A 25,048-nucleotide genomic window follows, 5' to 3' on the forward strand; every position below is an offset into this window, starting at 1 on the left:
TTCTCCTGACGAGGGCTGGCTCTGAAATCCGCCGGCTTCAAAGGGAGCAAGATCATGTATAAACCATAATGTGGGTGCACCGTGGCTCAAAAAATAAGGCAGGAATAGATGAAATGTTACAAGTGCAAGGGGAAAATGAGAGAATAATGACAAATCTAATGCAACTCAAAGCAGAATTGTTGCACAGAAAAATGCATCCCACTGCTTGTGCATAAAATCAAGGCAGGCAGATGACATCCAGTTAACAGAAACATGTCAACAGTGAAGTAAAGTGAGAGTGAGTAAGAGAGAAGCCCCTGAGACAGCCAGGAACAAAAAATTAGTTGTCCTTAACAAGTTAAGACTCATCATTATATTCTGGCTTGGAGCCATAAAAGGAGACAGTGGTGTATAATGAGCTGCTTAGAATTTTTAGGGTGTTTATTGCAATTCATGGAATACTTGTCTAGAGAAAAAAATATGGGGGGATGTCTTAGGCGAAGGTGAGGGGTGTGCATATACACACACAGTCTTTCTTTTTCTCTGACACGCGCCCATACGCGCATACATGCTCAGACGCACATGCAGACAGATGAATAGATTTCAGATGTTTATCCTTTGTTTCAGCCCAGAAACTTCTCTCCTGGTTTTCCCGTACTTGGGAACACCCTCTGGGCAGACTGTGCTCTGATACGTGGTTCAATGCGTGTTTTCTCATGCCTGGCCATATCAGCTGGAGTGCCAGAGCTCAGCCGTGGGACGGCCCTTGCCCTGAGTAGCCAGCGTGGTTGGGAGATGAGGCTGGCGTGCCTGGGGATGCCCACACTTGCCTGCAGACACACTCCCGTTCCTTGCTGGCCTCTGGGCAACAGCCCCACACAGCCCTGGTACAAGCCTCGGGGTCGCTGTGTGTGTTCTACCCAAATGTTGAAGTCAGGGCAGACGCCATCATCTCCCAAGACCACATCCACGTTTTTCCAGGACCTTCCTTTAAAAGTGGTCCCCATCTTTGCCTGTGTTATGGTATAGACCTTTGGAGGCTATAATACTTCCTAACCCTGAATATTCCCTAAGCTTAGTAATTACAGTTCATTAGTTAGAGTGTGCTTATGAATAGTTTATAAAAGGTTAATGGGTGACTAATAGTGATTTTCATAAATGGTTTAGACTATTAAGATAGTGTCTTCAGGTTGTTTTAACCATTTGCAACTCTTTTCTCCGCTTGTAGCATCACCCCACTCACTTCGTATGCATGCAACATGCTTATAACATCTCTTGATCCTTCATTACCCCTCTATAATAAGCTCTTAATGTAAATTGAGACAGGGCTAACTGTCTGATGGGCAAACAGTGGACCCACTATGAAAAAACAACTGCTGTGAGAGGAAATCAGGAAATAATTTAAGAGAATTACACCAGACAAACACTGCACAGCAGTTAAGTGGTGGCAGTGGAAAATACCTTCTGTAATTGAAATTTCAGGGGAAATTCACTTTTGCTGAATGTAATTACTGAAGTTGGAGTGTAGCCAGGAACTTAAAAATTAACACGTTCCCCCTACTCATATTGCCATGTGAGTGTATGTCTACATGGAAGTAAATAGGCACTTGGACTTTGGGCCAAACCACCACCCAGCCCAGTGAAGCCCATGGGATTGTGCAAGTGACTTTGGGTTCTGGAGCATGTTTTTATAGATCCAAACATAGGAAGGGGTGTGTAAGTCTGTTAGGTAGCCTTGCGTCTTGGAGGAGTGATTCAGTGTGAAATAACGAGTGGTCATTGGTAACAAAAACACAACTTCCTTGGAGAAACTGCCACCCTGTAAATAACTACTGAGCTGCAGCTGCCTGTTCTTGAAGGCTGCTGCGTCTCTGAAGTTTAGAGCTCAGTGGGTAAAATCTCAGCCCAGCTGAAGTCAGTGGAGGCTTTGCCATCCTCCCGGATTTCACACAACATGCATATGTAGGCTTCTCCTGCTCCACTGCCCTTCCTCCCCATCTGGTCACTCTCCAATGTGCAAATACTTTTTTTCTCCTAACCCATAACTGGGAAAACGTTTTTCCCATAATTAGCAGGGGAAGTTACTTTTTTTTTTTGCAGATTTTCTTCACCCTCCTCAATTTTTTTAGTAGCTGGAGGTACTTAAATCTTCATCAAAAAGAAATGAATAAAATAACCCTCAATCTTTTGTTGAATTTGTTTCCTTTGAACATCCTGACCATACAACAATCCACCATGTAGACAGAGTTCATTTTGCAGTGTGTTTTAATTTTTGACCAGATCCCCACTTGAGAAGCCAGTCTATGACCCTGTTACTGTTGCCACATCACGGGATCCTCTTCAGAAGCTTAGAAAGCACCATCTTTTGTCCCCATTAACTCCAGCTGTAATCAGTCTTTTGTGATATTTGGAAGCCCTTCTCCAGTGATGAGTCTAATCTTACCCAGGTCCACTCTTATACCTTCTGTCCTTGTCATGGCTATCCTGTCATGCTAATACTGCACCAGCTTCCTTACTGATATATTCCACAGCCCTTCTCACTGTGTCCTCCTGTCAAACAAGCGCAGCTCTTCCTGCCTGCTCTCTCAAGGTAGGCTTTTCATCTCCATCTTCATCCTTCATTGTCCCATTGTGACCGGCCCTCGTTCCAGTTTGAACCCAGCTAGCCCCAGCAGCGTAGTCCTCTATTGAATGCTGGGTCTTCCCTAGGACAGACAGTCATTCGATAGGATGTGTGTCAACTTGTTATCACTATGCTTATACCACTTTCAGTGAGGTCAGGGTTTTGCCACGGGTTTTATTTTCACCCATGTTTGTAAGTTATTTTTTTTAAGGAAAGGTCTTACTGTCAGCTTTTATTGTTTGCATTGTGCTATGGCTGAAGGCCCCAGGCACTGTGTGAACGAACTTTAAGTATGTCCAATCAAAATACAAACACACGCAAAAATATAGAGAGGGAGAGCAGAATAAAATGATACAAAGGCCCAGTTTGTGTCTTGCTAATGGTGAGGCAATTCTGTGTCATAAGTGGGACCAGGACATTGGTCTCCTTGCAGCCTCGCCATTGTTTTCTCTTCTGAGCTGCCATGCACCAGAGCATTTCCCCAAACATGCATTTCTCTCCCAGCTATTTCTGTCAGAGAGCAGGGAAGGCATTTTGACAATTGTGTCAGATTTGTGTCCGTGGGTCTTTAGCAGAAGTAGAAATCCATGGAGGAATGACCATTTTCCTGCCTGTTCTTCTCTTCTCCTGCCATCACACCCTTCTCCTTTCCTTCTCTCCATGCCTTCGGGAGGAGCTGCAGTTTGAACAATTTCACATTCTCCCAGCGCTTCCCACCACTGCCTTCAAAGACAAAATACTTCTGTCTAATGATCCTGAGTACTACCAGTTGATAGACAAAGATCCTCAGAGCTCAGAGTGGACAGTACCTCTTGTTCATGAAAGTACTACTGTGTCATCTTGTGAATGTAGGGAATGTCTAGGCAGTTTAGGGGGGTGGGGGTTAAGCTCAGTAATGGAATTTATAAGACAGAGAAATAAAGAAATCCCATTATATTTCTGTCACTTGTGCACAGTCTACTTATCCGTGGTATATCAACCCATTTTAAATCCCACTTGGTAGAAAAAAATCATTGTATACTGATGATAGAAGAAAAAATTCTTTATCCCATTGTACGTTCAATATTCTCGGGGTATTTTATTTGGACAAAATGGGTTCAAAATCTGGGATGAGAGCAGGGATTTGCTGTGATAAAAAAAAAAAACCAAAACTTGTCATTTGCTATAGTCACTTTAGCCTTGGATTTTTGGGAAAGTTAATTTTGAAGCAAATTTTTAGGCTAGAGCATGTTTCCTGGAAACCTGTTGACTTCAGTGGAGGTTCTCTAAGGGAAAGGCAGTCAGTCGTAGTGTAGTTTCCTTATTCACTGCAAAACATTTCTGAGACTGTTGGCAAATAATGGTAAGAAGTCAATCCTGCTTTTGAGAAGTTTGTTCATTGCGGTTAAAAAGTAAAAAGTCTGAATGATTGTGCCATGTTTGTGCTGTGGCCCTGACCAAGCAATTAGATTCATGCAGAAGGATTGCACATCCTTCTGAATCCAGTTGCAGGACCAGGGCCTGTCCATGTATATGACCATAAACCATAAAGCTGACAACATTTTTTCTCTTCAGAAAGGCTAGACTGTTATTTTGCATGAATTTAAGCCCTTCTAGATTACCTTAGTGGGTCAAAATTGACTTAACTCCACAATCTTCCCACCTTCTGTTTAAGCAATGTGGCTTAGAAATTTATTAGACACAAATAAATATTTTCTTTTGCTCCATCAACAAAATGTAGCTAATGAGGCATCTATAAGGATTATCAAAAATGCACCTAGATTGTGTTTGCATTAATATTTTATTTTGCTGTCAATATGCAACAAAAGATGTCAGCCCAAATTCACAACATGATTCAGAACTATAAAAATTGATTCCTTGATTGCCACAGAGAATTTCTTAGCAAAGAAATGGACTGGTGGATTTTCTTGCAGGTAGCTGAAATTCCACTTTCATCCAAGTTCATCCAGTTGAATTTGCCTTTTGTTAAAGATGTTAAAAATCATGATGTCTCATGTCAGTAATGATAATGAAGGGGAAGATTGGCTTTAATGACATTAGAAGAGTCATTATGTTTAATTTATTGCTAATTAATGCTGCCAGCTTTCATATGCTTTGTCTAGCTGTCATGTGCTTGTTATGTGCTTTTTTTTTTTTTTTTTAATGTGTGTACACATCCCTCCCCATTCATTCATTTTTATTCTGACGATTTACACAGCTTTCTCTCCTCTAGGTTTCCTCCACACATGGTCCCGCCACACCATAGTTTACATACAACTGGAATCCCTCATCCGGCCATAGTCACACCAACAGTCAAACAGGAATCTTCCCAGAGCGACGTCGGCTCACTCCACAGCTCGTAAGTTGTTGCTTCCCGTGTTTTATTATTAGAACACCCAAAGCATCACCTATGCATGTGTGGCTTTTTAAGAGGCTTGGATTTGTAGGAATGTTTTTTTGCTGTAAAATATTTTTTTTAATTGTTTTTTCTCTTCTAATTGATTTGAACACAGTTTAACTGCCAAAGTGTGTCAAAATAATGGTGACAGTCTTTCAGAGTCATTCTGTGACATAGACAAGTACTTACGAATGTCACTTATTTTAACAAAGAAGTGGAGTTTTCTTGAGCAAGGTTCAAACACAGTGCCCAGTTTGAGGCTGTGGCTATCCGGTTTGGTACTGGATACACAGCAGGAGACAATAAATCAGGGCTTAAATGGCTTGTTCAGAGCTGCAGAGAGAGCTGGTACCAGGTCTAGGTTTGAACCGAGAGCCCTGGTCTACCTCTGCCCCTAGTCCTTCCGGTGCTTCTTGCCTTTAGTTTCACGAGTGAAGCAGAAAGACAGCATTTTGGTTCCCAGTGAAGATGGGGTGTAATTTATTTCCTCTACCATCATGTTCACAAGTGCTCTCAATGAGCCCGTTTTCTTGAGTGTCCATGTCTTTCCGAAGTTCTTCTAGGGGCTGAGAGGGTATTTGGTCATATTGTGTAAATATGAGAGAGATTTTGTTATAATGCTCTTAAAACTGTTCTCATGCAGCAGCCAGGGTGAAGGCCCTAGAGAACCTTCTGGGCCTTTCTAGATTCTTAATTTCTAAGGATTAATACTAGAGAGATTGAGGGGATTAATTTAAAAAATTTCACAAGAGTCATCACTGTGAGGTTTATGTCTGTTGTATCTCTACCCTTCAGAAAACATCAGGACTCCAAAAAAGAAGAAGAGAAAAAGAAGCCACACATAAAGAAACCTCTTAATGCATTTATGTTGTATATGAAGGAAATGAGAGCAAAAGTTGTAGCAGAATGCACATTGAAAGAGAGCGCAGCCATCAACCAAATCCTCGGTCGAAGGGTAGGTGACAGGGGAGAAGCAAAAGCCGGGACTGAAACTCAATAGGATTAACGCCTTCTGAATCACTGTGTTTCCCTGATGTTTTGATAATGGGTAGGGAAGTTTCTAAACCAAAGGCCTTGGGTTGGTGTTTGGTTTTTGTTTTTTGCAGACACTTTTTGCCAGTGGGGTCATTCATGGGGAAGAGAGGGAGTTAATTAATAGCAGTGATATTTCAGTGTTATTTCTACGACCTGTAGATGGAAAAATCTCAGATTCTTATTTTGTCCTAAATCAGGCAGAAAAGTAAATGGGGAAGGAAAAAGCCTTTGTGTACAGTACCAGTATCAACACCTGTGAGAGCCAGGAGAGGAGAGGGGGTGCCAATGGAGAAGGGAGTGGGAGACCTTCTGTAAATCTGGCTCAGGGCAAGTGGTTCAGCTTCTGGACCCTCTTCTCCTGCTCCTTGTTTTTGTTTAGTTTTCTTAATTCTCCTCTCTCATAAGGAGACAAAGGGGATAAGTGAATGTAAATTACAAGTTGTGAATCAGTTGAGTTTACTGGAGTTATAATCTGGAGTTATAAATAAAATATGAATGGCAGCATGCCAGATCATCTGTTTTTATCTCTTTTTTATGAAAATCAACTCTTGATGTATTTGTATATAAGTAATATACACAGCTGTTAACATGCTTAAAAAAACAAAACACTTGTGCTTTTTATTTTGTCTTTTTCTCTTTTCTCAGTGGCACGCGTTATCCAGAGAAGAACAAGCGAAATACTATGAACTAGCAAGAAAGGAACGACAGCTTCATATGCAGCTGTACCCGGGCTGGTCTGCACGGGATAACTATGTAGGTTCCTATGTAGGTGGAAATTTTTTTAGTAGTAGAGCTTGTAGAAATGTATATGTGACCTGCTGAACTACGACCACACATTGCACACAAGCACTACTTGGAAAGCGTGCCTCAGGATCCCAATCTGGTAACAACAACGGACGCTTCCCTCTGCGATACTAAAAGTCTTGGGGATAGTTCCCAGCCCTCCACTTGGAAGAGGCTTCCTGGCTGGGACTAGTAAAAGGTTAGAATTGGGGAATGACAGTAGAGCTCCGTGAAGAAACTCTTGCCTTCACTTTTACCAGCATCTGGAAATGCTGTTTGGCTTGCTGGTCATTTTAAATTTTATTTTTTAAACCAAATTAAAAATTCCCCTAGTATGGCTCTTCTCCTTTCCACCAAAAAGATTAATAATTAGTGTCTTGTGCTTATCTGTGTGAGAGTATAGTGGAAAGTGGAAGAATGACTTATCCTAGCTTCAGAGAAGGACTGGCAAAACCAAAAGCGTGACTTGTTTGAAAGTCTTACTCTCAAGTGGGGTTAAATGAATTATTCCACGCTCTACTGTTGTGTATTTCGAGTATGTTTTGCTTTTTCGTGGCCATGTTATCTTTTTTTTTTTTCCTCCCCTCCTCATTTTTTAAAAAGCGTTTCGGAGTTTGTGATCAATTCATGGAGTTTTTTTAAGACTGATTCCCTCCCTCCGACTTCCAGAAAGCCTGTTTTTTTAGCTAAAAGAGGTAGAATTTTCTGTCTATTAAAAATGGAAGGCCAGCATTGTAACCACTTACTAGTAGTATATAACTGCTCTTTCCATGAAGGGTAAGTGGTGCATCTGGTAGTAAGTGTTTGCAGGCCTAAACTCATAAATTCTTGACAGATTTGTGGATTGGTGGGAGCTCTAAACCCTCTTTAAGAGGATTATAGCAGCATCGTGATTATTTTTTTAAAAATTTAAATAAAAATCACCTAAAACTTTAAAGGTCTCTAACTCTGGAAGAAACATTGCTCCCTACCTTCCAGGTAGACTTCCCTGCAGGTTTGGGGACCAGCAGCTGTAAGATGGATGTCAGGACAGTTATGTATAGTGTTAGACATTTTGTTTTTGTTGAAGCCTGTCTCTTCCATCATCGCCATCATCACTGCCTGTTTAACCATAAATATCCTACTTTGCCGTAAATCACATAAATTGTGTGCTTTGTATATGGCAATGTTTAGCTCTATGAGATTCTATTTTTTCACATGGATGGATGGGAAGAAGCCAGTTCAGAGTCTGCAGCGAAGCTTAAAGCAGCAGCAGCTCTCTGTGCTCTTCCACCATTTCAGCAGTGGAGAATACACATGCTCACTTATTTAGCAATATGTACTTAAGGACATTTTTTTTCAAATTCTTCTGTTCTTTCTTGATCATCCTTTCTGTTGGGCTCTGCCTCGCTCCCTCCTTTGGTTGCCGTTGCAGGTGCAGCTGTGGGTGCTCCTCAGAGGAGACCTCGTTAAGCCCGATGAGGCTCCTGCTTAAACACATTTTCCCTTTCTTTCCGGCATAGTCTGGCCTGAGACTGTCAGAGCATAGGCTGGAAGTAGTTCCTCAGCACTGTGCAGTATCCTCTTCTTGGGTGTTCAAAAGGGAGTATAGGCTCGACTGAGGTTTCAGGGATGCTCATTCTGTGCAGTGACTGTGCCACCGACAGATGGGCATGTACAAAGCCTTCAGTGTTTAGGACCTTTTACTTTTGTCCTCACCATGTGAGCACTGGGAAACCCTTTCTTCTTGAGCTAAAAAGGACAGGATGAGAAAGCCAGCGCTTTCCCAGCGGCTTGATGCTGTACCCCCAAGTGACCTTCAGGGGGAACCTTCCTGCCTGAGGAGAGCGCAGTACCTTTACATCACACGATTGCATCATCCGCAGGATTTATTTATTTCTCCTCTTCTGGTCCATTCAGAGCTCTCCAAGTTCCCCACCTCCCTCAGCGTTTCGTAGGGTCTCGAGCCCTTCATGCATCTGGAAGGGGAGCACGTTTGGGCTGCTTGAAATGCTTAAAATCATTAGGGACTTTACATCAGGCACGAGGATGGGGCCAGCTGTAGCCCACGTCTTCAGAAATAGGAGCAGCACATTCAAGAAACACAGCTTTCAGCCTGCTCTTACAGAAGAGAAGAGGATTCAGGGAATCTCTTGTGGCTTGTTGGTGTCACAAGGCACATTTGCTCTTCCTGAGGTCTAATATAAGATGTTAAGCGGTGCTGAGTGCTGGACTCAGAAGTATGTAAGGGTCTACTCACCTTGCCTGCTGCTTGTCTAGAAAATTAGTACCAAAGAACTCTGCAGTCCTCTCAAAACCCATGTTGGTTTGGCTCTGCAGAGGGAGCTGCCAAAACAGTGAGCAAGTATTTACATCCACATCTACTTGTAGCCTAAGAGTGTGTCTAGTACGATGATGGAAAATGTTACAGACCATCTGGTCAAGTCTTAGGAGGACAATCTGAGGCAAAGGCCAAATGGTATCTTCTGCAGAGCACTTGAAATTCAACTGCTGCCATAATTCTTTTCTGAAGTCCATGTATTAATTTATCTACGTAATCAGATATCTTCTCATAGCACAGAAATTGAACAAGCAAGCCAGGTGATCCTAACTCCCTGTTTCCTTTGAAAAGGGTGTAAAAGAAGTTAGTGGAACCTCTGTCAGTTCTTTGTAAGGAACAGTTCTCAAAGTGTGTGTTGAAGAGGAACCAGAAATGCCTGGTCCCTGGCTGACCTTCCTGTATATCAAGCATTTTTAACAGATTGCTCCCTAAAGGGGTTATAGTACTTTAATACCTGGCTTGAAGAGTTTGTAAAGGGCAGGTGACTCCTGACCTCAGTTCTTGTGTGAAGCAGTTAAAAGGTCTCAAATTGGAATAGCCCTTGAATTCCCAAATGTACTGCAAAAATTAAGCGAATTTGCTACAAGATGCAGTCTGTTAATTATGCAAGTGGCCTCCTTGAGATTAAATAGAATGAGGTTTATGGTCCTGAGGCAATTGTCTGGTTTCAGTTACGTTGTTATAAACCTGGGAAAAAATCACTGAACTTTCTCAGAGTTACTGTCAATCTAGATCAATATAGATGGAGCAGTCTGAGCCTCTTGTATCTTTATGTGATATGTGGACTTCAAGATACCACATTTTTCCCTATTTTATTCTCAGGGAGCTTTAGGAGCAATGCTTGTCTATCTTGTCTGCCTGTCATGTTAGACTGATGGCTGCTGCAGCAATTGACTCAGAGCAACAACTTTCCATATCCCCCAGAATGACCTCCGAGGTGTGGGAGATGATTTCTCGGCAGCATCCAGGTCACAGGATTATGTGCGTCGTTTAAAAATCCTTTAAAATTGACGGTACACACAGCTTTTTCCATCACCAGAAGGCTCTCACGAACAAGACTGTGCTTGTCACAGCCTGTACATCAGGGTGGCAGTTTACAACCCTGAGCAAGCAGCGGGGAACGAGTACAGAAGCCCTGTGCCAGAAAGCTGGCTTTTGGGGTAGAAAAATACGACAACAAGAAGAAATCAAAATCTGACATTCACACTGGGGCAATTTCTTACTAATACGTTCCAGGGAATGTATCATAGTGATCGTCCCAAATGTTATAGTGGATGTTCCAAGCTGAAACCCAATCTTAACCATTTAGCTGGGAGCCAGACCAACCTACTCAGAAAGATGTCCACAATGTGGGAGAACTTCTTGGCTTCCCCTTCAAAAGTACTGTGAGATTCCTTCTTCCAAGAGATGTTTGTACCCTTTTGATCACAAGGGACTGCTGGCCTGGTATATTTTCACCAACTTCTCTTAGTACCGCATCTTCAAAAGCAGGGATCTCTGTGCTGTTCACAGCTGACATTGCTGGCCCAAAAGTCATTGCTTTTAGCATCTGGGGAGCTGTGAAAATGAAATTACTCTGTCCCCTACACTGGCCTTTTTGTACTGCTCTGCAAACCCTGTAGCTCAGTGTTAGAAGAGTTTTATTTGAAAACAGCTTTTCTCTTTTGAGACATGCTTATGACTTTATAACTCTTCCATTGGAAAACAATCATTGGGTTTCCACAGAAGTCGGGCTCCTGGTCCTGTCTCCTCTCACACTGCTGAAGGGAGTTTCTCCCTCTAGTCAGAAGAGGGAGGACCTTTCTCCCTCTGGTCAGAAACCATAACAAATTTCATCATCTTGTGGGACAGTATTTGGAAAAGGCACACAGTTTAGAAAAACGTTACTGAAGATTTTTTTCTTGTGATAGACCAAAATGTGGGAAGGGTCTTAGTTATATCTGGATTTTTTTCCTCTTCCTGGCTTTGTTTCCTAAGTTGTCAGTGCACTTATGAACCTGCAGATCAGGTTTTGCTCATTACTGTGACTTCGTCTGCTTTGATGGTCAGTTTTGGGTGCTAAGGAGCTCCAGGGGCTCAATCTGACCTCACTCATGGACTCTCCCACCTTGAATCTCCGCTGATGCCCCTTCTTTCCCTCCCCACCCCACAGAAACATGACCAGGAATGATTTTTTTTTGAAGCAGGAGCATTCAATTGTCAATGTTTATGTCGTCATGATGATCTTATCTCAAAATAAGCATCTTGCAAGTTGTTTTTCCCCTTCCCCAGCTGCTTATGGCTTTGGTGGGTGTTGGTGCTGGGGGGGCTGCAGTGAGGCTGTAGGAGAAAGCACAGGGCAGGCAGGCAGGGCCATCCCCAGGGTGCACCATCCCTTCAGGCCCCCACAAGCCTCCCAGCACCACGCTTCGGTGTCCTCCCCAGGGAGCTTCCCGCACCGGCCACGGTCCCATCGCTTGGTGCTGTCTTGCAAGGAGACGTGTTTGGGGATTTATTTTTTTTTCTTTTCTTAATCCTTCTCATTTGTGTATGTTTCCTGCAGGGAAAGAAGAAGAAGAGGAAAAGGGATAAGCAGCCAGGCGAGACCAACGGTAAGTAAAAATAAGTCTCAGTCTCTCGCTTAGTGGAAGTGTGGCAGTCCTGGTGTGACGCTCCTGGGTACGGGGGAGGTGGGTACGAGTCTCCTGGCCTCACGGGGAGCCGGCCCCTATATTAGACAGACTTTTTTTTTTTTTTTTTTTAATGCACTCTAATTATTTACGTGTTATTGCCCTTCTAAAACTAGTAACCAAGCCATTGCATGTGAGAGCCTCTTGTGACGTTAGCTCAATTTGTGCATAGTAATTGCAAAGCCTTTAACTGCAGAGCCGTAGTTGTAATGCCTATGCCATCGTTTATAAAGTTGTCTGCTTATTTTGCGCATATGTGTGTGCGTGTACGTACGTATGTATGTGTTTGGTATTAATTTGGGCTGTACCTGTATGTTCTGATGCATGCCTTACAGTGGTAAATCGCACCCATTTTAAATTAAGGAGGTTTGCCATTCTATATAGGAAATTAGAAATACTGCATAGGCAATCTCATAGTCAATTTTGAAGAAGCCCTGACTTAGTTTTTTTGAAGCCTTTGTATAATTTGTTCTTTTTTTTCAGAACACAGCGAATGTTTCCTAAATCCTTGCCTTTCACTTCCTCCGATTACAGGTGCTAACGTCATTTTGAGTCATTTAAAATAGTTTATAAACTGCTTTTTAATTTTTTTTTCCTGCCATTATAGATTTTAACATTAAACACTTATGACATTAAGAAAAAAATACCATCCACACGTTTTGATAGTATTTATTATCTATATATCTTTATATCTATTATATGTTTGATAGTATTTTTTAATTTTGTTTTTCGTTTTTGTAACAATTGCTATTAAAACAGTAATACAGTAAAAATAACACAAGAGTTGTACTAACTGTGCAAATTGAATATGCAGTATTTCTTTAAAGAGACTGATTAAGAATGGAAGCAAGTCAGTAATGAACCTCCTTAATCTAATGGCATTTTTCATGGCTCCCACTAAGTCTTCTCACATTAGCATGCATTTTTATTATTATTTTAGTTTTGGATTTTTTTTATTTATTTTTTTTCCTTTCTGCTCAAGCCTATTCATTGCAATTCACTAGCTGTACTAACTCAGCACCTTGCCATGCTTTACATTTTATTTTCTGGCTGATACTAACATACTCATTCCGCAATCTGCTTATTCTTATCCATTCTATTAAATACAAATTAATAAAAACAAATAAATTGAATGTTATTCCAAAAGCTGCATTATCCCAGGAGATATAATTTCCTTTTTTTTTTTCTTTTTTTTTCTCTTATTTTTATTTTGTGTCTGAGTTGAAGAAAAAAGCATGTTCAGGATCTAACTTCCATACTCAGCTTCTTTTCTTCCTTTCCCCCCTCCCCTCAAAAAAGAGAATAAAAAAATCCCAGCCCAAATAAATCTTGCCTGAAACATCCTGCTAGACCAGCCACAATGACTTTCCTCTACCTGTTCTTTTAAAAGGGAAAGAAACAGTCCTTTATAAAGGGATACTGCAGCTTTAATTGCAACAGCTAATCTCAAGAGTTGAATAAAAATGTGATTATCACTATTTTTAACTTTTAAATCAAAAGTCAATATTTTGCAATTAATAACGAGGACATTGATTTTTATTCCCTTTTTTATTTTTATTTTTTCCTTATTTTTATCTTTCTCTTTTTTCTCCCCTTTTCTCTCTTCCTCTCTCTCTCTCTCCCCCCCTCTCCCCTTTTCTTTTTTTTCCTCTCTCCCTTTTCTGCTCGCTTTTCTTGAACTCATTCAGACCTGAGCGCTCCTAAGAAATGCCGAGCGCGCTTTGGCCTTGATCAACAGAATAACTGGTGCGGCCCCTGCAGGTGTGTATAGTTCTCCCAGACTCGCTATGGCTGATTTGCAGCTGGTTTATTTGGTACTTTCCCCTTTTTTTTCCTGCCTTGTTGCTTTGTAGCTCTGTGTTGTGATCTAGAAGACACAAGGGAGTGGGACACTGCCATGAGTTATCGTCTCTCTGAAAGGGTTTTGCTTTTTTTTTTTGTTTTGTTTTGTTTTTTGTTTCGTTGTTGGTTGTTTTTTTGCCTTCCTCTTTGCTGCTGCTCGCCAAAAACCCACTGTAAAACAGCATCAGCCTTAAGCCCATCTGATCCGTGGCTCAACCACGCTCCTGCCCTCCAAGGAAAGTCTTTCCCAAAGCCTTTGACAACAGGGCATTGAGCGCGGTACCGACACCGGACAGACGCACGGCCGTGTCAGAGAGTTTTTTCTGGTTTTCTTTTGTTTGGCTCATTGTGAAAAGTCCTGTTTTCTTTCCTGCCCTTGGTACGAGGGGAGATTACCAAATAAAACTGAGGTGATTGAAAGCTAAACGTAGCTGTAGCTAAGATGACGCAGACCAAATGAGCTCTATCCACCATTGTGTTGTATTTTTTGTGTTTACCTTATGCTAACAGATGCAAATACTCCAAAGAAGTGTCGGGCATTGTTCGGGCTTGACCGACAGAGTTTATGGTGCAAACCATGCAGGTATAATACTACCCATTAGGCCTTTGGGGAAATAAAAGCAATCTGTCCTCTTAGTGCATTTGTGTGATTTTATTTTTTTTAATCTTTTTTCCCCCCACTCCCCACCTTTCTCTCTCCCACAGCATCAATTGCTAATAATCTTTGATCTTTGGAATTTCTTGCTAATTTAATGCCATTTTCTCTCTTTCTTTACCAATAACCTCTCCCTGGTGGTAGAACTGGGAACAAGAAAACTTGAAGTCCTTAAAGCTGGCATTTTTTTGGCTTTTTTAATATTTTTTTTCCAGATTATCAGCAAAATGAATGTTCAGCTGGACATCTATATTTTGTTTTTCATTTGGATCTAAGTCCGCTGCCTCCAAAGGCTTTTTAAAATGTTCTGGGGTCTGCAGCGCTAGGTTTTTTTTCCCATGATTAGAGATGTAAAAGCCAGTGTTTACAGCTTATATTGTACTCATTTTTTTGGTGTTATCTGCAAAATTAAATAGCTACCTGTAGGCTTCTATGCCTTGTTAAGGTTTATGTAGATATCAGTTTTTTAAATGATCTGATGTCTTTTTTTTCCTGATTCTGAAAATACAATTTTTCCTAAATTTTATTCCAACAAGTGAGCTGTAAACACCTGAACTTTAGACAAAACTAATTGCAATTTTAGTAGGACAATTTCCAGCATTAAAAGGAGATGAAAGACATCAGAGAGCCCAAATTTCAACAGCCCATGTTCTACTGGAGTTTAATTCCATGTGTAACTCAGTACGTACTTCTTTCTTGGTGGAGGGATACCGAGTAGTTCTTTTCTCATTCCTTTTTCCTTATATGATCGCATTTGGTTAAATTTGTTGTTTCTTTGTTCTGATACAAGCAGTCTTTGAATTTGGAATATTATGATGGTAGGTATTTCAACCCAAACCACACTCTGTGTGTAGTGATTCCTCTCCCACATTTTCCCCTCTTACTCATGCCAGTCCCATGTGCTCCATTTCATTTAGAATGTAGATCAGACGTCCATCGTATTTTGTGTATGCACGCAGTCTTGTTTGTGCTTAGTATCGAGGAAAACATGCATCGAGGGCGGTGGTGTATGTCAAAATACCAGATAAGGCATCAGAAATGTCTTCAACAGATCGCATATTGTCCCATTCAAGGCATGCTAGTAGTGGGTGTTGGGGTTGTAGATATCGTTACCAGTATGTATGTTAAATAGGCTTTGAAAGCAGCAGTTTCTTAAGCCTTAAAGGAGGAAGGGTTCAGTCCAGAAGAGCTGGGTAGCCACTTCACCGTGTCAGGAGGCTCGAGTCTAGCCAAAGACTCGAATGCTGTGTTTAATCAGGCTTTATTTCTGCAGTTGGTTCACTATACACGGAATCACAGAATTGTTGGAGTTGGAAGGGACCTTCTAGAGATCATCTAGTCCAACTCCCCTGCCAAAGCAGGATTGCCTATAGCACATTACTCAGGACTGCATCCAGACGGGTCCTGAAGATCTCCAGAGAAGGGGACTCCACAACCTCCCTGGGCAGCCTGTTCCACTATCAGTAGATATTTGTGTAGTCAGATAGAGTATTTGAAGCAGGTCAGGCTCTGTATGCCAAGTACCTGAACCGGGGGCACATCATGTTTGTGTTGCTTTATCTTTCCCTAGCTGCTTAAGTAAACAGCATATTTTGTAAACTATATTTTATCAGCAAGGGGACTTTTCATTCTGTCTGTACAGTCCTTAGGTTACATGTGAAGCATAAACCCTCTCTTAACTTATGCCAGATTTTGGTCAGAAATCTTTGCAGCTCATCAGAGACAACTTTCTGAGATCAGTTTTGAGCAGTGCAGTACCTGTCAGTGGGGTAGCTGATAGCTTTAGACTTACTGATATAGAGTTAGATGCATTTTTGTTGGGTTTTTTTTTTTTTTTTTTTTTAAATGCATGGAGGCATTTTATCACTAGGTAGAGTTTAGAGCATTTCTCTCCTAGTTCTCGTCCTAACTATTGTAACATTGCATTTGCCAGCATGGTAGCATTTTGTAGCGCATCTTAGGTAGGTGCTAAAGATGTGCAGTTTGCTACTACAATAGAGACTGATACATCTTTGCTCCCAGGAACTGAATAAACCTCTGTCACCCTCTGTGGCTTTCACTCATGGCAACCGCAGCATTACGGATTCCCGATACTGTCCTGGGGCTAGTTTCAAGTGCAGCACGAGCAGGGTCAGGTCTGTTGGTGTTTGCCAGAGTGACGTAGCAGTTGATGCTTTTAGAGTAGTGCACAAGTGAATAAATCTCAGTAGTGCTTCTGAGGGGGGATCCCCAGTGGTTTTGTTCCCACTTTTAGGAGAGCAAAACTGAGGCACAAGTAGTTCCTTGGATATTTATTTATTCCCCTTCACCAGATTTGCCTGGTGTTGTTCAATTCTGGTAATACTTGGCTTGCAGATTTTGGGGTTTTACCATCTATGCCTTCTGTCCCACCTAACCCTGCCACATACAAGACCAGAGATAACACGTGGTGGGAATGGCACAGGCTGGAGAAATGTCCCCTGCCTTGAGCCATTATGATTTACGTAAATGGCTTTTCAGACTAAAAGTGGCCACACTATTAATGTACAACAGAAGCAGAGGAAGCAATCTGCTCCCTTAATCCTAGTCAAAGGAAAATTGCTTCAGGTAGCAGACCAGTGGGTTTAGTTTTAAAAAGGTTGTTAACTCTGCAGAGTCAGAAAGTCAGGTAGACCTGGTTTAAGTCTGCTTTGCCATGGGAACTCTTCCTTTCAGACCACAGAACTTAAATAGTGTTAAAAAAATAATTTTGAATTTTTGGCATACTAGATTCAAACTGCCTCCAGTGAAATAATTAACTGCCTTCTAGGTTCAGAGCAATGCAGTGGAACGGCTTCTGGACCACCATCAATGAGGCAGGCAGAGCTTGGGTCTCTGCTTGCAAATTATTTTAATTTGGGGATGGTGGGGGAGCCTTGCAGTCTCCAAATTGTGAGAACCCACCTTTCCACACAAGTATTGCCGGTGAGCTTTGTGAAGCATCACTGTTCTGCTTTGTCACTGGAGCTGTACAGAAGGTCCAAAAATGAACTGTGGCCCTGGTAGCTTTGTAGAGCTGAAGCTAGGAAGGAAGTGGTGAGGCAGAGGCGAGGGAAGGGGAGAAAGAGCAGCAGAAGTGTCCTTAGCCAAGAGCCAGAGGCTTCCCACGTTGTTTGTTGATGGTGGAAGAGTTAACAGGTTCTGTTTTGAGCCCACCAAATTAATTTTTTTCTGTCTTTTAACGTTGCTCTAATAAAGCATGGTTTACAGCCTTCACTTGCTGTCTTCTATCTTTCTTTCTTTCTTTCTTTCTTTTTAACATTTAAGTTGCATGGTTGTCTTTAGTTTTTTAGCATGTATTGATCTGCAGGCTAACGTGGTTAAAACTCTAATAGCCCTAACCCTTTACCTTGCCATGTGGAACATGGAGCAGAATCTGAGAGCAGAGCCTGGGTCTCTGGAGGAAGGGATGTCACAGCACTGGTCCCTCACTACAGCTGGTGGAAAGATGGGGTGCTGGGCTTGCTGTTCCCTTCCTGGCCCTGGGAGATGATATCTTTAACTCGAGGATGAAGCTGGTTACATCTCCCTTGCAGTCGAGAAACATCTAGCCCCGTTGCCTTGAGAGCAGACCTTGGTTTAACCCAAGGCAAACGCAGTTGCCATACATAGGGGAGAACATTGATGACCATTAGTGGAGCTGGGGCACCTGCACGAGGGAGGAATGTCACCCAGCAACATTCAACTGCTGTGCCATGCTCAGGAGCTTCCCCTGAAGAAGTTGCTGAGCTAGGGTGAGGTGTCCACTGGAGGGTCAGAGCAACCTACTCCTTCACATTGGTGGCTTTGTGCACCTTAGTTGAGCGCCCAAAGTTTTTGTGGCAGAGCTGCTCTGGACGGACTTTGTCATATACCTCGGGCTGTGTGACAGCGGTTCAGCACTTCCCATGGGAAGTGTGCTTGTGAATAGGAGGGCTGGAGAGCCATCATTATTGGGGTCAGGGTGGCCACTGAACATCGTTCTGCCAGATGCTGTGGTTGTTTGCCTCATTATTTCTGTCCTGCTGCTAGAATTGTTTGCATATACTTGGCAAGAGAGATGGTGTGAAACTGTCATCTGTTTTCATTGCTCCTTTACATTATTAAGTGGACAGAGGGAGGAGAAAAGATCTCTGTCGGGTCACTTATTTATTTGAAGATGAGCAGCTCTTGCAAGACTCTCATACTCCCTGGTGTGAAATAAGCTCCATGTTACTCCTCACCTTTGTACCTGTCGTCGTGCTCTTCACCTACTGCAATTGGATCCCACCTGGAGTTACATGGATGGCCTTTCAGAGGAAAATTCCCCAAAATGCATCCGAGCAGCTTCCCAAATCTACCACTCTCCCTTAAAACAAAAAGTAAAACTGAGTCGATTTAAAGCCACAACCTGCAGGCCATTCAACCAGTTATTCTTGTTATTTTGGATCATGCTCTGTTTATCCTGTTCTTTTCCTGGTTTTTCTTCTGTTTGCTTTGTTTGTTCGTTTTGTTTTTATTTCCCCTCTTTCTCATTCTCTCTATTATATATCCCTCCTGTCTGACTCTTGACGTTTCTGGATTTGGTGTGGTTCTTAACAGAGGAGAAAGCAATGAGCAGTAGTGTGCAGCCGTCCTTGCCTCCCAAGGGCAGTGCATCGTAGGAGACGACAGGTGACACAGGTTTAGAGATAGCTCCGTTGAGTTGGACAGCGTTATGGGACATCTTGAGATACCATCAACTATCCAGAGCTTTTATTTTATAAGGATTAAACTTTTTTTTTTTTTTTTGCCCCCCTCCTCACTCCCTCCCCCGGAGGAAAGTCAAGTTTGTAGATTAGCACAGTGGGCTCCAATAACATCTTATCTGATTTTCTGATTATTAAAATACCTAAGGAGAGGAGGCGGTCTGAAGAGCAGGGGGATGAAGAGACAATTGGTGAATCCTTTCCAAATCTGTTAGCCGAGGGGAGGTTCCCGAGCAGGCTCGGTGCCGAGGACACCCTGCCAGACCCCCAGGACGGCGCGTGGGGCCGGGCTGCCGCCCGCGCAGAACCCAGAGTAGCTAATTGACGGCTCTTTGCTTTAGATAAACTGTCTCCATCAGCATCTCTGCCCTTTATTCACAGATAACTCTCTCCCTGTTTCTAGGAGAAAAAAAAAGTGCGTTCGCTACATACAAGGTGAAGGCAGCTGCGTCAGCCCACCCTCTTCAGATGGAAGCTTACTAGACTCTCCTCCGTCCTCCCCCGCCATGCTCGCCTCCCCCTCCAGAGACTCGAAACCACAGACTGAACAAACGCAACCCCTCTCGCTCTCATTGAAGCCCGACCCGCTGGCGCACCTGGTCATGATGCCGCCGCCATCCTCGCTCGTCCTCGCCGAGAGCGCTGCGAGCAAGCCCGGCGCCCTGCCTGCCGCCAGCTGCCCCAACGGGGCCCTGGACCACCCGCCGGCCGCCCTCCCGCCGGCCGCCGCCGCCGCATCCCTAGCACAGCCCTCGACGTCCTCCTTGCATTCCCACAGCTCGCTGGCGGGGACACAGCCCCAGCCGCTCTCCCTCGTAACCAAGTCCTTAGAATAGCTTTAGCCTCGTTAGCCCTTTCGGTTTCCTTCGGGGATGTTGAATTCTGTTGGGATTTGGGGTTGGGTTGGTGTTTTTTCTTTTTTTTCTTTCCTTTTCTTTTAATTTTTTTTTTCCTTCTCCTCCTTGTCGTTGTCCGCCGTTCGTCGTCGTTTCTTGGTTTTGTTTTTAATTCGTGCCACATGGCTACATTAGTTGATGTTTTATCGAGTTCATTGGTCAATATTTGACCCATTCTTATTTCAATTTCTCCTTTTTAAATATGTAGATGAGAAAAGCCTCATGATTCTGCCAAAATTTTTATCAACAGCTGTTTAAAGTCTTTGTAGCGTTTAAAAAATATATATATATACATAATTGTTATGTAGTTCCAATAGCTTAGTTTTAAAGACTGATTTTAAAAATTAAAAAAAAAAAAAAAAGAAGCAATTTTGAAGCAGCCCTTGCCGGAGGCATTGGTTCTTTATTATTTGTATTAAATACGAGCTTGCGAACCAATCATTTTACATCTGGTTTTTAAACCTTTAAGGGCACAACGAATGCGGTGCCACTACTACTTCTTTTTTTTTCTTCCTTGTGTGAAACAACCTTTATTGTGATGTTACTTGTTATTGTTTAAATGTACAGAAACAAAGGGTTAAAAAAAATGTGTTAATATACCTTGTTCCATGGTGTTGTTCTTTTTGGGGGAGGGAACGCTACTCAACAATTAAAAGTATCACAACGCTATTGGACCAGTAGTATTTATTGCTTTAGAAATTGCTTGTTGTATCTGTATGTTGTCCCTTTTTAAATGTTTTTTTCCTCTTTTTTTCTTGAAACATTGTATAAAGGTTTTTTTTTTTTTCCCTTAGTGTAAGCATCTTATATATAACAACTCATTTGTACAAGGTTTTTAAGTTTATATATAAATGTGTATATATATATTTTTTCCGGGATTTTTGTTTTTGATTTCCTTTTGTGATTTTTTTTTTTTTTTTTTTTTTTTGCTATATGAAACACAGTTGCCACCAAATGGACATACGCAGATGCATTTTTTCAAGGATCAATAGTGTAAAAAAAAAAAAAAAATTGCTTTAAAAGCCATTACACACAAAAAGACTTGAAAATTTAGCAAGGGAATTTTTAGCAACGCTGTTTGAAAAATAGCAAGGTCCAAGTGTCTCCCATTCAGAACTGCAGCTGAATCCCCTGCAACATTAGGACTGTAGGCTGTGTGCAAAATTTTTATGTGCCAAAATTCTCAGTGACTTTTAACTTTCTCCCGACAACTTTATTATTTTATTTTTTTTTAATGCTGTAATTTTTTTGTTCATCATGTTTTGCTGTGATGTTACATAGGTAGATATGTATGTAGTTTTAATGTCACCTATAACAGACGTGTTTGGTAGCAGATTGTCCGGAAAGCATTTAAAATGAAGAGGTATAAACCCTTAAGGGCCAAATTCTGTATATTAGATTATTCATAAAAGGAAAATCAGACTGCCACTTTTATGTACACTTACTACATACAGGTAGGTAGCAAACTTAAAACAAAAAAAAAAAACCTAGGCATGTTGATGTTGCAAAAAACGCTGTATAAAGCTGAAAAATTGTTCATCTGTTCATTCAGTGCCATTGTAGTTGACATGAAGCGATTGTAAAACTGTCTCAGATTTTTCTCTGGTTTATTAAGATGCTAACTATAACATTTTTTGTGAATACTTTGAATGTTTCCTAACAGTTGTGATGTTACTGTTCCGTTTTATGCTCTTATTCCGATTTTCATTTTTAATGGTTTGGAAGCCATTTTTTGTAATGAATAAATGTTCATGCTGTACAGTATCTGTAGCATGCAGTTCTGGATTAATAAAAGCAACTTAGTATGTGCAGAGAATGACTTGTCAACTCATTTATGTGTTGACTGCATTTTACTCTGGCCGAAAAGATTTACAGCATGGGTGGAAAACTTCCTTGAAAAAAAATTTTGTGAAAGTTGTGGTGACTTGCAGGCAGCTCTAGTTGTGAGAAATCCTCTATTTCCTTTGGGTTCCCATGCTGCCACCTGCTAAATTCACTTCTCAGTAAGCTTTTGTTGAAACAGTTGAAAATCCTTTTTTTTTTTTTTTTTTTTTTTTTTTTAAAGCGAATGGCATATGATTTGGCAAAAGACAAATAGCATGTGAGCTACAGTAATGTCGTCCTTCTGTGTGAAGTTATCCCAGCCGGGGGACAGGAGACCAGGGCTGATGATACCTTTAATTTTAAAAGATTATTGTTCAAGCTGGTGATCCCACAACACAGGGCTGATGCACTATAAAGGTCACACAGGAGAGCTTAGGTAGCCCTAATGAGTCAGAGTCCTTGTGCTGGCCTTAGGGTTTGTCTCCTGGATAGGTCTGAGCCTGGTTTTGCACATATATATATATGTATATATATATATATAAAAAATATGTATTTTTAACTTGATGAGCCCTTGCATCACAGCCTCCTCTCAGCACTGAGCATCCAGCATCCACCTGATGCAGCAATGCCCTTAAACACTGTAGGATGAGAGTGAACTTACATGTAAGAACTTCTATTAAATGGTTGAATTGTTTGGCTTTTTTAAAATAAGTCAGGATTTAAGCTTCCTAATTTCCAGGAATATCTCAGAAGTGGATGTCACCGTAGCCCCAGTTATCTTGGCACTTGAGGGCAATCAAATGCAAAGGTCTTGTTCCCCACCGTCGTGGCAGTGTATTGCTCGGGTAACACACGTCTCTTCGGTCGCTCTTGACGGGCTCTGCAGGAAGGGTAAGTATCCTGCCTCGTACGGGGAAACGGGTGAAGTGATTTTCTGCAGAGACCTGGGAACGGGGCAATTTTGGGAAGCCCAGCCCTGGTGCTGAGGCTGCTCTGTCCATCACTGGGGGGGTCCAATAGAAACAAAACTGGCTGCAAAGCGGTTGTCTGTTGGCTGCAGAAGGAATTTGCTTTGTACAGGTGCTGGGAGGTACTGGGTGAAGTCCTTAATAGCATTTAAAGAGAATATGTAGTACTTTAAATTGCTGCTACCTCTTTTAATGACTAGTTTACAAGCCAGAAGGCTTTTTTTTCTTTCAAACATGTTAATAAAGGGTAATATGGGAGTATTGCTTCATATTTCCTATTAGAAGGATTAAGTAATGATGAATTTTTTACCAGGCTCCATTTATCTCCCTTGATCCGAGGCCTGATGCTGTTTCTGCCATGACACTACCCTAGACTTTAGTGGAACACATGGGTGGTATGGGTGAGATGGGACTCCACGATGGGGAAAAGGATGTTGCTGCAAAGCCCTTGTGGAAGATGCCAAGTCTTGCTGCTGTTGGTAGCCAGCAAATTGAACATGATGCTCAAATTACTCTCCTGCTAGTTAAGGTTTCTAGGGAATTTTTTTTTTCTTTCTCCTAAACATTTTGACTCTCTCTAGAGCATGGCCACCTATCAGCCAGACATATGTGCTGTATCTCTGCCGGGGATAACTGCTCTCTTCTAATGTAAAACATAGTGTTCCAGGGAGATCTTTGAATGCCATGATTCAAAGGAAGCACCATCAAGGTATGATTCATATATTCAGCAAAATAGCGTGTTCTTTCCTTGCTGCTTTATTAGCAAACCTTTGGAAATCAGAGTCCAAAAGCACTGTTCCTGGACAAGCTGGTTTTCCTTCTGTGTGTGCGGTGAGAGAGGTACGTGTTCAACAGATAGGTTGAACAGAGCTCACGAGTGGTGGGTAACTCGTGCTGGGAACTCTTGTTTGCTGTGGAAAACAATCGCATATTCCTGGGAAAGCAACTGGTTGCATTTCCTGTAGGTTGTGGCCTGGCCGTGTCCCTTGATGGGTTTATGCCTCCAGATTTGCCTCCAAATTCCCCTTGCTCGGAGGGCCTGAGCTGGATCAAGGCTTCTGGGAAAAAAATTGCCATTATTTATACATACTGCCTTTGTGCCCAGGAGTCACAGCCAAGGACCCCACCAGACCAGGTACAGTGGAAACGCAGTGGGAAGACAGCCCTTCCCACACACTGAGATGTAAAACAGGGTTGGCAGCTGGATATGGCGCTATGGCCCATTCACCCCAAGATACACAAGCGAGGGCAACGTCCAGAGCAGGGTGGTAACAAACTGCCATGCTCTGTCCTTGTACGAGGCTGCCAGGGGACAGCATGGGGCCCTACGTACAGTACATAATCCACGTAGCTATTGCTTCCATCTGTTTTTATGGGATAAGGCAAGGAAGCAAGTCAATGTATTGCGTGTTTGGGAGACATTTATTTTCCATTAGTTTTGTAAATCTCATTTTTCACTTAGTGTATGGAATTTTAAAAAGTTTAAGCAATTGCTGACTCAATAAAGCAGTGCCACATGGTTTTAAGCTTTGCTTAAAAGAAAAAAAGGAAGGGAAAGGCAGGAAAAAAGAGCAATCTTGAGTCCTGTTCATTTCATTAGACCATAAAAAGATGTTAAGAAAATTCACAGTAAAATAGTTGCATGGGTCATTGCAACCATCATGAAATATAATAATAATAGTCATAATAATAATAACAATAACAATAATAGAACGTGTGTGACCATGCTGCCCAGCTATGTCTGTCATACACATAGGAATGCTTTACCACCTAAAACTGGGTAAAGATTTTGGATGCTGTTTTGGGAGAGATGCTCCAGCTGAAGAGTAAATTGAGTACAGGACCGATATTCAGCTTCAGTGGTCTTTGTTGGACGGGAAGGCTAAAGCTCTTGGACCTTAAAACTATGAATATGCAAATGTGCTCAGAGATTGTAGCAATTCCTATATTATAAAAAGGAGTAGACAGGTACTTTGGCATTTATTTTAAGATGTTCTTGGAAAACATCTTGAGACTTTTAGGCAGATCAGCTACAACTGAAGGCATCCCAATGGCCCATCATTGCCAATAATGTCACCAGCCCATTTTAAGGACTCCCTGAGGACAGGAGACCTCCAGCCCCTGGACTGATTTTCTTCAGGGATCAATCCAAAATATTCATTAATGACTTGCATCCATGGTCTATGATTTGCTCTTTTTCCAAAGTTGGAAATGCATTTTATTTTGGGTGGGGGGATATTAGCCTGGACCTCTAAGGCAGTGGAGATCATGAAGTCATGCTGTCTGTCCATCTGTTTGACCCTCTCCTGATAACTCTTGAATCCTCTGGCATTTTGAACCAGATTTGACAGCG

The 25,048-nt window shown here is 41.9% G+C and overlaps 1 protein-coding gene across 4 annotated transcripts in view; it reads left to right on the plus strand.

The window, feature by feature from the left end:
- Positions 1-21,717, plus strand: part of TCF7L2 (transcription factor 7 like 2) — a 117,559-nt gene extending 95,842 nt beyond the window's left edge. For 2 of the 4 annotated variants that reach the window (XM_074159009.1, XM_074159008.1), the window contains exons 5-11: positions 4,815-4,940; positions 5,775-5,934; positions 6,660-6,767; positions 11,660-11,708; positions 12,270-12,320; positions 13,475-13,547; positions 19,411-21,717. In XM_074159009.1, the coding sequence (XP_074015110.1) occupies positions 4,815-4,940; positions 5,775-5,934; positions 6,660-6,767; positions 11,660-11,708; positions 12,270-12,320; positions 13,475-13,547; positions 19,411-19,843 (1,000 nt within the window). In that variant the 3' untranslated portion in view covers positions 19,844-21,717. The remainder of the gene's footprint in view (positions 1-4,814; positions 4,941-5,774; positions 5,935-6,659; positions 6,768-11,659; positions 11,709-12,269; positions 12,321-13,474; positions 13,548-19,410) is intronic. The other 2 variants (XM_074159010.1, XM_074159011.1) reach the window with 1 other exon arrangement.
- The last annotated feature ends 3,331 nt before the right edge of the window (positions 21,718-25,048 follow it).

Source organism: Numenius arquata, chromosome 15, assembly GCF_964106895.1.
Source record: "Numenius arquata chromosome 15, bNumArq3.hap1.1, whole genome shotgun sequence".
Taxonomy (NCBI): Eukaryota; Metazoa; Chordata; class Aves; order Charadriiformes; family Scolopacidae; genus Numenius; species Numenius arquata.